Below are 16,729 nucleotides of genomic sequence, written 5' to 3' on the forward strand. Positions count from 1 at the left end.
TCTGCCGCGTGGGTGGCAGGCAGCCCGCGTGCCCGGAGCCAGGCTCCGCTCCCTGCAAAGGCTGAGACTCTTCCCAGCTCGGGTGCAGCCTCGCTGGGCTGCCTCAGGCCAGTGTCTGCCCCTCCCGGGGCCTCAGTCTCTTCACCCCAGAATGGAAGGGCTGCGCCCTCAAGTTCCTCCAGCTCTTGGGTCTGGAGCCTTGTTCGTCCAGCAGCTGCAGGGAAGCTGCGGGTCCCAGCCCTGCCACTGCTGGCCCTGTGCCCTGAAGCCCACCCCTTAGAGTCTCTCGGGGGTGGGGTCTGTGGATGAGGTGTCACTGTGCTGGGCACAATCCCGGGGCACTCTGTCCAGAGGCTGATGGGTTTGGGCCCATTGGACACCGCTGGCTGCTGGCTGGACAGAGAGGCTGGGATGAGGACCAGCCCTGGGGAGGGTCTCCAGGGGGCATTTGTTGATGTTGCAGGTACTGCCTGTGCCCGGGGCTACCCAGCTCACGGGCAGCTGCGCTCTGCAGAGAGGTGGCATTTCCCATGACCAGCCGTGTTTGGCCCCAGGCACAGGGCTGCCCCCCATCCCCCACGGCTGCTGAGCCCCAGACCCAGGGGGGCCACTGGGCCTCTGGCTGGCTGGGCGGGAGCATCTTGAGCCGGCAGCACCGTGACCCCTGGGGAACGCAGAGGAAAGATCCCGAGACTGCCCCCACCTGGCCCTCCCCCCTCCCGTCCTGCCAGCTCCCTCTGCGGCCCTGGCCACGTGTGTCTTCTCCTCCCCCGCTCCCTGTCCAGGTCACAGCTGTGCCCTGTTCCATGGACCAGAGAAACCACACGAGACTTGCTCACTCACCTGGTTGGTGGGGACCGTGTTGGTCGTGAACACTGTAGAGTGCCTGTTGCCAGCTTGCGCCCTGGGAGGGGACAGCAGCGCAGACCGAGTCTGCGCCCAGGGCAGGGGGTGTGTGACAGTCCGAAAGGCCGCATGACCCCTGCAGGGTCACGTGCAGGGGACAGAAGGCCGTCCCAGAGGCAGGGGCACCTCGGCTGAGACCCACCGCTCAGGGGACAGTCCTGGTGGACCAGTCATTTTCAGCGGAGCAAGCCACCCTTTGGGACGCGCCGGGAGGACCTCGGCAGCCTCAGCAGCACGGCCTCATGGCGCCCCAGTGCTCAGGCCGCGCCCCACGGGTCAGCCCAGCCCGGCTGGCCGAGAGCCTGCCCCCTACCGGGGTGCTGACTGCCAGCGTCGCAGCCCACGCTCAGGCGGACGCACCCCGAAGGATTGGGACCCAGGCCCCGCAGGTCCGAAGTCTGTGTGCCAGGCCCTCCCCGCTGTGGCCCTGCCACCTCTGGGGGGGGCGGGGGGGGGGGACCGGCCAGCAGCGCCCTGCTCCCTGCCCCACACGGAACCTCCTGTCCCTGCTCCGGCTCGGCTCGGGATGGAATCCGACACCGGAGGCACCATGAGTGCGCTGGGCCGAGGGAGCAGGCTGGCCAGTCTTGAGGCCATGTCACTGGCAGCTGGAGGGAGACAGCCAAAGGGATGCTCCTTTGGGAAGGGGGGCTTCTGAGGTTCCGCAGAACCCCCGTCTGAACCTCACTGTCCGTTCACACAGGACAGGACAAGACCTTCCCCATCTGTGCTGCTGGGATTGCTGTTCCTCCCAGGTCGTCTGCTTCCTGTGACCTGCAGAGTTTCCCTCTTGGCTGTGGCTGCCAGGGAACTCAAGCTATTTCTGTTGTTGAGGTGCAGGTGTTTTCCTTCTCTCACGCTTTCTGAGCTGTCTCTCTAGCATCCCCGGGCTGTCCTGCTCTGAACTCCCCGTGTGCCCCTCGGGACTCCCCAGGACACTTCAGAAACGGCTCTTTGTTTCATCGTGTTGCTCTGTGTGGCAGGAGCCGCTTCTTTTTCATTGTTGCATTTCGCTGTTTCATGTATAACAACCGCGGTTTGCTGGTTCATGCTGCTCTGCTGGGCGCGGGTCATTGCCAGGTCAGGGTCCTTATAAAAGAGCTACGGCCCGTTCTCATCCATGTCTCCCGTGGCCGTGGCTGCATTTCTCTCAGGGGTGGCCCCAGGATGGCATCGCTGGGTCACAGGCCACTCACGGGCCTGAGTTAGGAAAGCTCCCCCGCCCGACGTTTCTCCGGAGCACCTCGCCCTGCACCCCCGCCAGCGTGCATTCCCGTTGCTCCCGTCCTGCCCCCCGAGGGTGCGGTGTGGACCGCTCTGACCGTGCTGGTCACTCGGAGCACTTTCCCGTGCACTGTGGCCCCTGGACCTCCGGGGGGCGTGGCGATTGGAACCCTCTCTAAGTGGAACTCGCGCGCACAGGAGCACAGGGGGGCCGGGAGCCCCTGGGAGCCTGCAGGCCGTGGAGTGGACACAGCTGCGTGTCTGGGCTCGGGCCGAACTTGCCGTGGGACCGGAGCTGCCCACGTCAGACCCTAGCAGCACCCAGAGAGGAGCGGCTGGGACAGAGGTTCTGGGTGCGAGTCCTGCCATGCCCCTTGAGCTAGCCCCTCACCGTCCTGAGCCCCAGTTTCTTCATCGGCCACCTCCCAGGACAGCTTGAGGTGCCAGCATGGTACCTCGCTTACTCTGCTCGTTATCAGCGCCCAGGTCTGTGCTGGCGGAGAGGACACCAGGCCTCCCGTGACACCGCGCTGTCCCCAGGACAGGGAGGGACACCCCCTCCCCGCCCACGCCCTCCTCTGGGCTCCTCCTGAGAACCCAGAGCCAGCTGGGCCAGCCATGGGTCTTCCCCACCTCGTTTGGTCTGGCCTCAAAAGGAGGGGTGGGTGGCATTTCTGGCGGAAGCGGCGTGAGCACCCACCCTGTGCCCCTCTGGGCCTGGGTGGGGGTGCATGGGGACTTCTCAGGGGACTTGGCTGTTGGAGGTCACATCACGAGGGCCAGTCCAGCTTGTTTTAATCTAAACACATACCAGGTGTTCACCATGTTTTTGTCAAAATATTCTGAACAGCTCTCGGGGCTCCTCTGCTGTGAGACCAGCTGCCAGCCCCCCGCAGGCCCGCCCCTCTGCCAGCCCCCCGCAGGCCGCCCCGCTGCCAGGCCCGCCCCTCTGCCAAGCCGCCCTCTCGGTGGGCCCTGCCCCCACCCGCCCTCAGCCCACTGGCTCCCTGTGGTGAGTGCTTCCGGCCAGTCAGGAGCAGACAGACGACCCAGAGCAGCCCCTGCACCCCGAGACCCCACTGGCACCTGAGGGAAGGCCCCGCGCCTGGAACCGGGAGGGAGGGGCTCTCGGTGACGGCCCTGCTTCGAACAACACTGTGACTGGAGCGTCCCCGAGGGCAGGCTGGGGCACACGCTGGACAGCTGCCCCTTCTCTCTGGGGTTCAGAGTGCCAGGCCCAGCACACGCGTCTCTGCAGGGTGGCGTGGCACAGCCGGGGTGCAGCCCCGCCCCGCCCCACCCCTTTGCTGTCCCCGGCCCAGGTGTGGGAGGCTCTCAGGCCTACCCGAGTCCTAGGTCAGGCCCCTCAGGGTCAGGCCTGAAATGCTCACTGGGAAGGAAAAGGAGGAGACGAGACCCACCCTCGCTACTGGGACAGCCCGTGGGGTCCGAGGACACATGCTGACCGACTGCTGGTGCCCCACCTCCCGGGAGCAGCGTCTGTTCCGAGGACAGAGCTGCCCACTCTGGGGTGCTCCTCCTGGGACGCTGTCAGACCCCCCTTCTGGAAGGTCCCCGGGATTCCCGGGCCTGGGTCCCAGAGGTCCTACAGGTGTTCATCATTCCTTCACTCGGGGTCAGGACGGTCCTGAGACCACAGTGAGGCTCTGAGCCGGCCGTGCGGGGGGTGGACGTCAGGACGTGCCAGGCAGCGGCCCGGACAGCTTGGAGGAGTGGCAGCAGGGCGCGGCTCGCAGGCTGGGGGAGACGCGGGGGAGCTGGGGAGCTCCGGCCACCTCACGCGCCACGTTGGAGCCGGGATTCGGTCTCGGTGGCGGCAGGGAGCCGCAGAGATGACGGTGCCCTCCCGAGCCCTCTGGGACCCTCTGCTGGGTCTGTGCTGCCCCAGCTTCCCTGGGCCTCTGCCTCCAACAGCAGCACCCACGGCTCTGCTGGGGGCGCCGTCCTGGGGCGCTGGAGCCCTGCAGGCCTGGGTGGGCGTGGGGGCTTCCCTCTGAGGCTTCCGTCAGACGAGCGTGAGCTGGGCTGGCCCAGGCTGGGTGTTGGCCCTGGGGTGTGGTGGGGGCGGCATTTTCATGCTTCCAACAGTCTGGGTTTGGGAGGAGAGGGCGTTGCATCCTGGTAAGTGCTTCTCAGCAGGAGATTCCCGGGCAGCTGGCACGGTACCCAGACGGAGAGCTCGGATGCTTGGGACCTCGCAGTGGGGCCTCTCCAGAGTTCAGAGCGCGTGTGGCCACGTGCTGGGCCTGGGCTCCAGGGAGGGCCGGGGGGAGGCCCTGAGCCTGACACTTGCCCTGCTCAGCGCCCTCGGCTGGGGACGGACGGGCCCCACCCCTGCACCTCCTGATGGCTGAGGCTAGCAGAGAGCCAGGTGCCCAGGTGATGACACTCAGGCCCGTCACAGGGACGGAATCTCGTCTGCTCAGGCCGACTTGGCTGGGAGCCCAGGCCTTGTGCTGGGAGCATGAGGCCACCACAGAGCCACCCCTGACCTCCAGAAGCTCCCAGCCTGGAGGGGGTGCCACGCAGGTACCAGACAGTGCAGTGGAGGGACAGGTGCCCCAGAGCGTCAACACAGGTGCTGTGGAGCACAGGATGGGCCCCTGACCGCCGTGAGGCTGGGGAAGGGCTGCGGGGAGGCTCCTGGAGGAGGTGACGTGTTCCTGGGGAAACTGGTCACAGGTCACCAGTGCTTCAAGGCAGGGCAGCAGATTCAGCAGGGACAGGCAGGGAATGTAGTGGGGCGAAACGGGCCGGGTTTAAGGGTAGGGAGCAGTAGGGACTGGTGGGGAGTGTGGCAAACTAGAAGCACTGGCCCCGGTGGAGAGAGCAGCTGCCACACTGTCAGCTCATTTTTGCTTCGGGAACAGCGGGCGAGATTCTCAGAACAGCCAGATTTCCAGCTTCTGTTGCCGAAAAACACTGTGGTCCAACCGGACATGGGGGGGCGGGGCACCAGTTTCTGTCTCTGGCCTCGCAGTGCAAGTGAATTTGGCAAAGGCTGGGGCAGGGCTCCAGCCAGGACTGGGGGTTCAGAACCATCATTTGTCAGTGTAAGGGAGCCCCCTGAGGCTGCTCACACATGGGGGCGGCGGGGGCACGCCCACTCCCTTTTACGCGCCGGCCTCTGTCCTCTGCCCACTCCAGGGGCCGGCAGCAAAGGGGCAGTGAGACCTGCCCAGGAAACAGCCGGCGCCACGAGGTCAGGTCCGGCTGACAAGGTCCACCAGGCTGGGACACGCGCAAACAGGCCCGCTTCCTCCCGCCGACGGCCGCAGGCAGGTGCCAGGCCCATGGCGAGGTCCCTCCTCTGCCAGGCTGGGCCCCGCCCTCTGCCTGGGGGGATGCGCCGCTGCTCAGGCCTGGCCTGGGGTGCTGGTGACCTCGAGGCCCGCCTGTCCTGGAGCTGACCCCAAGCTGAGGTGCACCCCTGCCCACAGGCCTGAGGGTCTGGCCCGAGGTCATCAGTGACTCCCAGAAGTGCCACGGGAAGAGTCCCTAAACTGAGCCTGGATTTATTTATTTGTTTTTTAATCCTCACCCGAGGATATTTTTCCATTTATCCTCAGGTAGAGTGGGAGGGAGAGAGGGAGGGAGGGAGAGAGAAACATCGATGTGAGAGGGACACATGGACTGGTTGCCTCCCGCAGACCCGACCAGGGCCGGGGACAAACCGCAACCCAGGTGTGTGCCCCTGACTGGAATCGATCCCGAGACTCATTGGGCTGCGGGCTGACGCCCTAACCGCTGAGCCACACCGGCCAGGGCGAGCGTGGATTTACATTTTCGTGAAAGGCAGACACAGGATGGAGGTCCCAGCTCTGCCATTTCCTGCCTGTGACTTTGGGCAGGTTGTGTCCCCTCTCGCATCTGTGTCGTCTCCAGAGCTGATGAGGCAGGACGCCCCTCACGGGAGCCGAGACGCAGGCGCGGAGACCAAGCACCGCTGTCCCCTCGCCCTGTGGTGTGGCCTCTCGGCTCACCCGTGCCCCAAGCCGGACGTCTCACCCCACACCCCAGACTACCAGGTGCACACGCAGGGAGGTGTGTCCCCCGACTGGTGGCAGAAGACCCCACCCAATCTGTAACTCCTCTGACAAGCAGAGGCAGGAAGCAGGGGACTTGGCCAGTTGCAGCTCCTGGGAGGGGTACCAGGGTCAGGGGACAGCCATGGGGTGATGGGGGCCCCCTGTAATTGCATACAGAGCTGCCTGGGGGCCCTACCTCTTCTAGGGCTTAGCCCATCTTCTCTGCCTGAGGCCGGCACCCTGGCTGGCCAGGGCAGGGCAGGTCTGCAGCGGCGGCTGCAGGGTCCCCAGCTGGGGCCCGGGGCCTCCGGGCTGGCTTGTCCAGGCCTCACCCGAGGCTGGGCCCAGGCAGGCCGGACCGGGGGAGCTGAGGGCCTGCTGGGCCGTGGGGACACGAGCCTGAGGTCGGAGCTGATGGCCGGACACTCAGCAGAGACACCGGGCAGGAGGCGCAGGCCCGTCACTGCTTCTGGGGGGGCTCCTTGCAGACAGACAGGTCAGGCCCAGGAGACCTCGGCCGGAGGAAGGCAGGGCTCCGTGGGGCGGTCCTCCTGTGCGGATTTCTTTGCGAGCAGCAGGGCCCAGCGTTGTCCTGGAGGCACCGGTGCCTGCCCAAGTCTGGGCCTGCCCACCTGCCCGGCCCACCTCCGGAACAGGCTCACGCTGACCCACAGGACAGAGGTAGAAGCAGCCTGTGTGAGACCTGTGGCCCGTTCCGCCCTCCCAGCCACCCCGCGATGGGATCACTGACCCTTGGCCACCCGCCAGCAGGCAGCTCAGGCCAGGAGGTTGGTGGCTGTCCCACAGCCCCTGCAAGCGGCCAGCAGGTGGACAGCGGGGAGCCCCGCGGCACCGGCCTTGTGTTTGGGCCCGGACAGCGGCAGGAGTTCCGCAGCTGCCTTTGGGGCAGTGTGGCCGAGGGCAGGTGGCGGAAGCTGTCGCAGCAGCACCCTGTGCTTGCGGGAGGCCACGCTCTGGCCTGAGCCCTCCTCGCTGCTCAAGCCCCTGGGTCTAGACTCCTGGGGCTCAGAACGAGACACCCCAGCCCAGCTCGTCACCTGCAGCCCCAGGACCCGACAGACTCTTGCCCTTTTCCTCCACCTCGTCAGCACAGCCTGGGCGTCACTCTCAACGCGTCACCCTCCCTGAACTCACGTGGCCAGCTCGCCCCAGCTCCTGCCGCCACAGGGGTGCGGCCAGTCCTCCCAGACCATCGGGGCAAGGCTGCGTGCCCCTCCTGCTGTGTGGTCAACTCCAGGGCCTCTGTTCAGGAGCCCCCGTGGAGCAGACCAGGGGAGGCAGGTGTCACTGACCCCTCAGGAGAGGCTGCACCTGTGTCCCCCTCGGTCGCTGGGCCAGGGAGGAGCTGCTGGACTGTGCGGGCCCAGGAGAGGGAGGCAGACGTGGATGCCGGCCTTGCTGGCTCCTCTGCTCGGGAGTCGGCCACCATTTTCCTTTTACGGCTACAAAGACCAGCCCTGTGACACCGTCCAGGCCCGAGCTCAGATCCGCCCTGTTCTCCTCTGTGGTCCCCCTTCCCTTGGCTCACAGGGCGTGAGGGGGAGGAACAGCTGATGACAGGCTGCGCCCTGCCTGGATGGGGGCCTTTGTTCATTCACTCGAGGGTGGACTTCCTGGGTGCCTGCTCCGGGCCAGGCCTGCGGGGTGACCACTGAGCACGCCTGGCCCCTCCCCCTAGGCAGCCCAGGGCATCAGGGCACCGGCAGGATGGCACAGGGGTCTGGGGCAAGTCCTGTGTGTTCAGAAAAGAGAGCAGCTTGCCCTATGGTGGCACAGGGTTGGAAATGGGAACAAGTGGGTGAGGTCTTGAAGGATGAGTAGGAGTTGGCAGGTCAAGCAGGACCTAGTGGCCAGGCCGTTCCAGAGTTTGGGAGAGCAGGGAATGTCTGGGCAGCGGGCCCGGGGCCGGGAGGCTGGTCTGTGGAGGGAGGGCACCCAGGGAAGAGTGTGCCAGGGGCAAGGCAGCCACCGCAGAACTCCCATGGGGGTGGGGGCTGCAGAAGGGGGACTGGGGACCAGTGGAGGGGAGGGGAGGGGAAGGGACCCGCTTAAGTCAAAGTCCCACCATACCCTTGGAAAGGGCCTGGTTTTGGGGGCGGGGAAGCCCTGCTGGCCCCTGGCCAATCCCCCCACCTTGCTGCCATGAATCGCAGTTCTGTGTCTCCACTTCCAACTCCAGAACTGGGCCGTGGGTCCCCCGGAGTCTGCTGCGCGTGGAGGGCCCACCCACAGGTCGGGGCTCAGCTGGAGACACCCGAATGCTGCCCACAGGAGCCCCGAGTGCCGACAGGAGCGCGTGGGCCCCTTGGTGGGACCCCTGCCAGCAGCCCAGTCCCTGTGGCTCTGGGGGTCCAGGAGGCAGCAGCGAGGCCCGTGGGCAGCGTGGGTGGGAACCCAGCCCAACGCCCCTCCTCCTGTGAGTCCGTCTCCCCCTTGCTCTGTTCTTGCTGCCGAGGGCACGGCTCCGCTGGGTCCCCTGGTTCAGCCTCCACGGTGCCGTGTCGGAGGCTCTGAGGGTCGCAGGTCACTGGCCAGCATGGAGTGGGGGCTCTGGCCCAGAACCGGTCCCTCCAGGTACCCCGGCCCCGGGAGCTGCAGCCCACAGCCTCGGCCCGCAGTTAAGACCTAAAAGCCCTTGCATCCTGCGTGTGGGCAAACACCAGCCGGCTGCTCACGCGGCCCTTCCCTCCGATGGGCTCTCATTCCCACGGTGAGTCCTTCAGCGGGATCAGCCCGCGCACCACTCGCCCAGGGGCTGCAGCGGAGGGAGTTCTCATTCCCACGGTGAGTCCTTCAGCGGGATCAGCCCGCACACCATTCGCCCAGGGGCTGCAGCGGAGAGAGCCTGGCCGGAATCTCATCACACAGCATCTTCTTTTGTGGGCGATTTCTTGTTTCCTCTTGGGTGGAGTTTATTTGGGGGACAGCAAACCTGGCCCAGGGGCCCCGTGGAGGTGCCCACAGAGAGGAGTCCTGGGGCCAGGTGCCCAGGGACTCGGGTGATGAATGGGGTGGAGGTATTTGCTGGGGGGAGTTTTGTTCTGCTTTGAGCAGTGGACACAACACCGACCTCCCTGCTGTGCAGAGGAAAGGGAGCCGACAAGAGCGGGGGGAGTCCAGAGGGAGGGGCCCGGAGCGGGGGCAAGGGGTCAGCACCTGCCAGGCTGTCCCACTCCCCCGACAACCCTCCTGGCAGTGAATGGGCTTCGTGGCTGCCCTCGGGCCCAAGGGCAGCGGAGGGAGGCACACAGGTCCGGCAAGAGGCCGCGCAGGGGGAACAGCCCAGCTGCGCGCACTCCGGCCCTGGTCACACATCCCCCCACATACACACTCACGTTGCCTTCCCGGTGCCTCGTACACGGATGCGTGTCCAGAGGCCCAGCGTCCGTCCACTCCGTCCCCCTGCCCTGCCCAGGTGCACAGCGCGCCCTGCAGCTTGCGGAGTTCTCGGTAGTCGTGGTAACGGTGCTGAACACCTAGGGTGCCAGGCTCTCCTCCAGCCTGCGCTGCAGAGGCTGCTATACGGGCATCCGGCGAGGGTTCCCGGGGCCCGGCTTCTTGCACCGTTATGCCAGGTTGAGCAGACATTCTGGGGGCTGTCGTGCAGGGTCCCATGGGCCCCACAGTGGCGCCTCCGTCCACACTGACGGCGCGTGTGCGGGTTTTGCCTTTTTGCTTTGACCACTGAGCTTCTCGGATCATTCTACACATGTCCTCTGGCGGACGTGTGGCACTTTTATGTGGCATGCATGCCTTGGCGTGGAATTGGTGGCCATGCCACGTACAGCCCTTTGATAGTGATGAGTAGGTATTTCGGCACCGGGAGGGGCCCCAGGCCACTGGTCTGGCGACGCTTTCAAAGAAGGGGTGCCCTTGGCCAGGCCAGCCGCGTCAGGCTGCAGCGCTGTGCAGAACCAGACCCCGAGACGGACAGCTTGGCTTGGAGGATGTTGTCAAACCAACTTCAGCCACTTCCTTCCAGACAGGGTGGCCGCCTGGCTGCTGGGAGCGTGCGGTCAGACCTTGGGGTGAGCGGAGCAGTGGGCTGCAGAGTGGTACCCCAACCCCTGTGAGCAGCGGGAGGGGTCTTTCACCAGAACCCGACTCTCCAGCTCACAGCCCCCCAGGTTACCGTGGCCCTGAGACAAGGTCACAGCTCCTCCCATTACTGTCCAGACTCCCGGGAAGTCCCCAGGAGACCCCCCAAACTCCAGCCTCATTACAACCCTCTCCCCTCCCCCAAGCCCCTCCTCCACAAGGGGTCCCTCTGGTGCCAAATGAACTCCACAGGTGTCTGCATTTATCACGTGGTCTTACTCTCCTTGTCCTTAGCGTCCAACCGGACCTCGGGAAATGTCTGGAGAATGGATGAGAGCTTTGGGAGGTCCCAGCCCCCCAAACCTCAGTCAGCAGCTTTGCAGGAGCCCTCTAGGGGCAGGAGCAGCCTCGGAGGGAGGGCACTGGCAGATGGCATGAGCCTCCCAGGATCGGGGCGGAAGGCAGGCAGAGGTCAATCTCCCGGCCCCTCCCAAGGGCGTCTTCCTCGGCACATGGACAGGGGGGTCATCGGTCACTGCCCCGGGGCTCTAAGCAGGCTCCCATGTGAGGGGTGTGGGGGTCTCCAGGTGTGGGGGCCAGTCAGGAGGGAGGTGTGTTTCCTGAGCTGGGACTGGGGTGTGGACTGGCTGCCCTCTGCCTCGCCCTCCAGGCCCAGTGACGAGCACCACCCCGAAGTGAGGGCTGACGGGTACGTGGACAACCTCGCAGAGGCCGTGGATCTGCTGCTGCAGCACGTGGACCAGTGATGGGTCTCCTGAGACGACCCCAGCCTCCTGCCACCCTCCCCCAGTGCCCGGACCACCCGAGGCTCCGCCCCCCACCCTCCCCAGGCAGAGGAGAGGGCACAACCAGACAGCCGTGGGCTCCTAGCCTCTTCCTGTCTCCTTCTGCCGACCCTCTCTCCCTCCCCACTCAGGCCCCCAGCCTCCCCACGGTTGGTTTCCCCCAATGGCCTGCACCCCCCCCCCCGGAGCCGAGTGAAATCAGGAGGGAAACCCCCATTGGCTGGGCAGAGGTGCTCAGAAGCCCGAAGCGCTCTCTGCCAGCGCCGGTCCTGATGTTCCCCCTGCCTGGACCCAGCCAGCTGCCCACCGCTGCTTTGTCAAACACCCTTTGCGTTTGTGAGGAGCCTGGAGAGCCGGGCCTGCGTGCAGCCTGGAGCTAGACCGCCTCCCCAGACTGCCCAGCCCAGCCCGGCCCCGCCCTGACTCTGAGTGGCCACTTAGCAACCCCCCCCCCCAATGCCAGCCCACCACGTTCCTGCCCCCCCAAGTCACCACTGGAGCCAAAAGTGGGGGCCGCTCCCAGGAGCAGCCGGAAGACCACACACTACAAAGTGAGAATGTTAACCTCTGGGGTCAAGGTCGCAGGCACAGAGGGTGCTTTCTGGAGCCCTAACCCAACAGGCGTGTGTGTCCTGCCTGCCCACTGTGCGCAGCAGGAATCTGACCGTGAAATAAACCACCCTGACTGCAACCGACTCGGCTTTGGCTGCGGGGGCTGGGCGTGGCAGGCGGAGGGCAGGGGCTTGAACCCCGCACAGCAGAGGGCCAGGGCCCCGAGGCACCACTGAACAGACGGGGAAGCCGAGGCCCTGCGGGGACGCGGTGGACGTGGCCAGCGGTAGGCAGCCTCACACTTTCCGGTCGCTCACAGCCCTTCAGGCTTCAGAAACAATCAGCTGGGCAGGCAACTCGATTGCTGTTTTCCCCCGAACCGATCCATCTCGGGAGACTTCTCGTGAAGTCCTGGGCCCCCTGTGATGGGATTCCACCCCATGAAGGTGGGCAGTGCGGAGACCCGAGCCCCTGGCACGATGGGCACTGGGTGGTCCCCAGGCCTCGCCTGGCAGGCAGCCCAGCATCAGACCAGGAGGAGGAGGGACCGGCGGGGTGGCCACTGGGCTGGTGTCACTGGCCTGCGGGGCGTGTCTGGCCTATTAGCTGGACAATACGAGACTCACCTGCTCTCTGATGGGGTCCCGTGGTCTCAGCCGGCTGGGATTCACCTGGGTGTGGAGGGTGTGGGGGGTGACTTCGTGGAGAGAGGCCTGTGTCCTCCTCTCTTCCCCTCTCGTGGCTGCCCTGGCTCTTCTCGCAGGAGCTCACAGCCAGGCAGCGCCCCCGCAAGGAGGCCAGGCAGCGCCCCCGGAAGGAGGCCAGGCAGCACCCCCAAGGAGGCCAGGCAGCGCCCCCAGAAGAAGGCCAGGCAGCACCCGCAAGGAGGCCAGGCAGCGCCCCCCCAGAAGGAGGCCAGGCAGCACCCCCAAGGAGGCCAGGCAGCACCCCCAAGGAGGCCAGGCAGCGCCCCCAAGGAGGCCAGGCAGCACCCCCAGAAGGAGGCCAGGCAGCGCCCCCAAGGAGGCCAGGCAGCGCCCCCGGAAGGAGGCTGCTGTTCTCTGCCCACGGTTGAACAACTGGCCGGCAGGCGGCTGCCCAGGAGTGGGGACGGGGTGTCAGGGGTAGTGCCGGAGGGACAGCGGTACAGACCTGCTCGGGCTGGGCAGAGAACACGGCGCGCCCTCCCCTGGCTGTGGTTCAGTGAAGGGGGCACTGCCAGCTCCCCTTTTTACAGGTAAGGAAGCTGAGGTGCCGAGAGAAAGCGGCTGGCCTGCGGGCTGACCGGTGGTAAGGGCGCAGCTGAGGCACGAATCAAGGTCTGACCTCGCACCCGTGCCCTTTCTAGTCCCTTCCTGTCCTGGGGGGCCTCTGGTGGCCTCGGGGGCCGACTTGCCAGGCGGCCGTGCACTGTCCCTCCCTCTGGCCAGCGTCTTCGGAGTTGAGGTCTGGCCCTCCGTTGGGGGCAGCGTGAGCCGAGCCCCAGCCACCTGACCCTTTCCTTAGCAGAGCACAGAGCCCTGCTGGGGACCAGGTCACACCGGGTGTCACGTGGATGGTGACCCGTCCTGCTGCCACCCGGTCCTCCCAGCTGCCTGGCCCTGGCACACCCTCCACGCCCCCCGGCAGGGTGAGCAGGGTTCTCAGGCTGGAAATGGATGGAGCCACTGGCCACGGGTGGGCCTGGGGTTCAGGGCCGACGTGAAGGGGTTCTGGGGGGCTGCCTGGTCCTCAACACCAGGTGTGCGTCACCCCCAGGCCCGGGAAGCTGCAGCACTCCTACCCTCCCCCAGATCAGCCCAGAAGGTCCCCGGGAGGCCTAGGAAGGCCACGCCCCTCCCTGCCCTCAGGCAGGAGTCGGGGTGCAGGGAGGAACCCATGTGATCACGGGCCCCCTTCCCACCCCAGGATGGTCCCCAGAGCTCCGGCTTTCCCTCTAAAAACTGTCCCTGCTTAGATAAACATAGGAGACTCTGCATTATCTCTGTTTCTTCAGTTTTGATTTTCCTTTTAGGTTACAAAAGCCGCATGTATACTACAGGAAATTCAACAGAAAAGCCCTCAGAGACAACTGTTAAGATCTGGGGCAGTTCCTCTGGCCCCCTTTCCACGTGAAGACCGTGTTTCTAACAGTCTGCACGGTGCACCTGGCGTGGGGCTGGGGCGTTCTGCATGGACTCCTGTCTAAGCGGCAGTGTCACGGCCCGTCCACCGAGGGGCTGAGCCAGCCCACCCCGCTGTCCCGAGCTGGGCCCGTGTCCGATGCAGGTGTGACCTGGCCGGGCCGGGAGCCCGCAGCAGGCAGGTGGAGCTGTGCCCTGGACAGCGTCCTGGCTTCAGCAAATGCAGAGGTGCAGGAAAGCACGACAGTGTCCAACCTCCGCCACGGGGACTCAGGGCAGCAAACAGGCCATCGCCGGGCAAGCCGAGCTGGAGGGCAGGTGCTGCTCTGCCCAGGGCCCAGCCCCAGGTCCCCCATGACTGCCCAGCAGAGGCCAGGGCAGCTCCGCCCAGCACAGTGGCGCCACACGCCCTCTTCCCGAGGGGCCAACCGCGTGGCCCTGGCACAGTCAGCGCCCGCGCAGCGTGGCTCGCACAGCCCCTGCATTGGAGCCTTTCCCGGAGACTCCACTGACCCCGTTTTACAGACCGGACCCTGAGGCTGAGGTGACAGAGGTCCAGGCTCTGCCCCTGCCGCGGGGGAACCCCCTTTAGCCACACCCACAGAAACACACACAACTCCTGGCGGCTGGATAGTAAACCAGGAAGCTTTATTTACACAGTAAAAGTAACAAGCAAATTCCTGAGACTAGAGCGGCTCTCGTGCGCGACAGCCGTGGCCTGCGAGAGGGGCGGCGCGGGGGAGGGGCGGGTGCATGGCGGCCTTGCTCGGGAGGGGCCTGCCCGACCCCGTACGCTGGTTGCTGCCCTTCCTGACGGAAGTACATCGGATTCGGGGAAGCACACTGCGGCCCCAGCAGCAGCCCCCCGCTGCCACCGAGCCCCGGGACGGCCCCGCGCACTGAGAACACAAGGTAGCTGCCGAGGAGACTATGCTAGCAGGTCACTACCCTACCTAGGCTACACGCTGCTGCCGTCTGAGCTCTGCCTTCATCTTCTCTCGAGAGGCATGTTTTCTGTGGCTGGGCCACGTGTGTGGCTGTGGCAGGAGGTGGCCCCTCTGCCTGTGAGGGAGCAGAGTGTCCGGGCGGTGCCCACGGGCCAGGCAGGGCTGCAAGGCCTGGTGTCTGGAGGGGCTGTCACCCCCAGGTGCCTGGAGCAGTGCCTGGAGCCGAGGCCAGAGCGGATGGTCGTCACCTCAGGAGCAGACACGGAGGTGCAGCGCCCACGGACACCAAGCCTGAGCTGTGGCAGGGCCACCCAGGGGGTGTTTCAGTGCCACAGAAGCTGCTCAGACAGGCAGGGCCCCAAACACCCCCTGGGCGGCATCAGCCGGGGGGGAGCCACGTGTCCTCTGGGGGACCCATGTGGCTGTCTGCTTGGTTTTCTCGATCACGTGGGCCTCCCTGCACTGAAATCCCCCCAGCACACACATTCACAGCTTTCCTGCTACAAAACGGTCGCTGCAAAGTAAGGCTTTCTGAGAACGAGCATCCGTGTGCATGGTCAGAACAGGGTCCCTGTGGCCCGGACGTGCGTGTGCCTGTGGGCCCCGAGCCAGCCTGGCCACCGACTAAGGCAAGAGGGTTGCGGCAATGTAAACGCAGTCTGCGGCGGCTCCGCCCGGCGCCCATGGGCGTCTCAACACCACCCCCGAGACCCCGGGAGCCCGTCGTTGACAGGGTACTCCTTTGGGGTAAGGGCAGCCACGTGGTAGCACTCCCCTTCTCCCCACCCACTGTCCTGGAGCCATGCAGGGACCCCGGGGCAGGTGGGCCGTCTAGCACTGCCCTCCCCCGGCCCTGCCCTCCTCGGTGTCCCTGCAGAGGCAGGAGCTCACGGCATCGGCTATGAGGCAGGACCCCGACAAAAGTGAGGCTCCTGCATGGTGAGCCCCTGGGGACAGTCACATAGGGCCAGAGGGAGCCTGCGGGGGGAGCTTCCCCCAAGTTCCAGAACGGCCTCTCTGGGCAGCGTGGCAGAACCTTCCAGGTGAAGTCTGCTCTCCAACCAAAAGGCGGATGTGGGACCGGCGGAGGCCATCTCTCCTCCGGGCAGAAGGGGCCGCTCTCCCCTCTGCTGCTGCCGTGGCTGGGGCCGAGGCTTGGCGGGGGCAGGCAAGCCAAGAGGGGCCGGGGAGGCTGGGCTGATGGGCTGCTGGGACCAGCTTGGGGGGCGGGGGGGAGATGGTCTGAGAGGTCACCTGCACCACAGCCCTGGGACCCCCCGCACCACGCGCCTCCCTCGTCCCGAGGAAAGGATCTGGGGGCTGCTGCCCAGGCCTGTCCTGCTCAGCTTTCCAGCCTTTACTGGGGTCACCTGCCGTGTGGACCTTCCACAGGAAGAAGCATTCAGGGGCCACGATCCCTCTGTGGCGACTTCGTGGTGCGGGCCACGTGCTAGTACCTGCCACCCCAGGCTTTCTGAGGACACGAGGAACCAGCACCTGCTCTCCAAATTCACACGCTGCCCGATGTCCCCTGCCACCTGCCCGGCCTCCTCCGGATCAGCTCTGAGATGACTGGCTGTCACACCGCCAGGGGCACTGGGCAAGATGTCCGCGTCGACCCAGAGCCGCCAGCTCCCTGGTCTGGCTCTGCGCGGTCCTGAGGGGACGTGCCTTTGGGAGGGGCCCCTGGGGCGATGCAGGTGGGCACCCGGGCCCCGCCCCCGCCCACACACCCATCACGCTCTCCAACGGGAAATTCCACCACCACCTCCGAGGCCACCGAGCGCGTTTTCTGCAAGAGGCTGACGTCTAGAAACAGCGACCTTTGCATCAGAACCTGAGCCACCGCTCTTGATATAAAAAAGTGAAGGTTTAAGTCAGGCTTCCCAGTGAGACCTCTCTTTAGGGAAAAGAAGGTGTGTTCAACCTGCAGACGGGAGGCATCCGCCGCGAACAGATGAGCGAGCGGAGCGGATGCCTAAGCGCCGTCGCCCCGAGCCCGTGGGCTCCGGACGGCACACCAGTTATTTTTAGCCTTTTGGGAGAAGGAGCTACTTGCTCAT

At 65.8% G+C, this 16,729-nt stretch overlaps 1 protein-coding gene across 1 annotated transcript in view; it reads left to right on the top strand.

The window, feature by feature from the left end:
- The window catches only part of LOC118632255 (phospholysine phosphohistidine inorganic pyrophosphate phosphatase), a 76,925-nt gene extending 65,726 nt beyond the window's left edge, over nucleotides 1-11,199 (top strand). The window contains exon 7 of the mRNA XM_036265188.1: nucleotides 10,909-11,199. Coding sequence (XP_036121081.1) covers nucleotides 10,909-11,005 — 97 coding nt within the window. The 3' untranslated portion in view covers nucleotides 11,006-11,199. The remainder of the gene's footprint in view (nucleotides 1-10,908) is intronic.
- Nucleotides 11,200-16,729: the final 5,530 nt, after the last annotated feature.

Source organism: Molossus molossus, unplaced genomic scaffold (assembly GCF_014108415.1).
Source record: "Molossus molossus isolate mMolMol1 unplaced genomic scaffold, mMolMol1.p scaffold_m16_p_17, whole genome shotgun sequence".
NCBI classification, from domain to species: domain Eukaryota; kingdom Metazoa; phylum Chordata; class Mammalia; order Chiroptera; family Molossidae; genus Molossus; species Molossus molossus.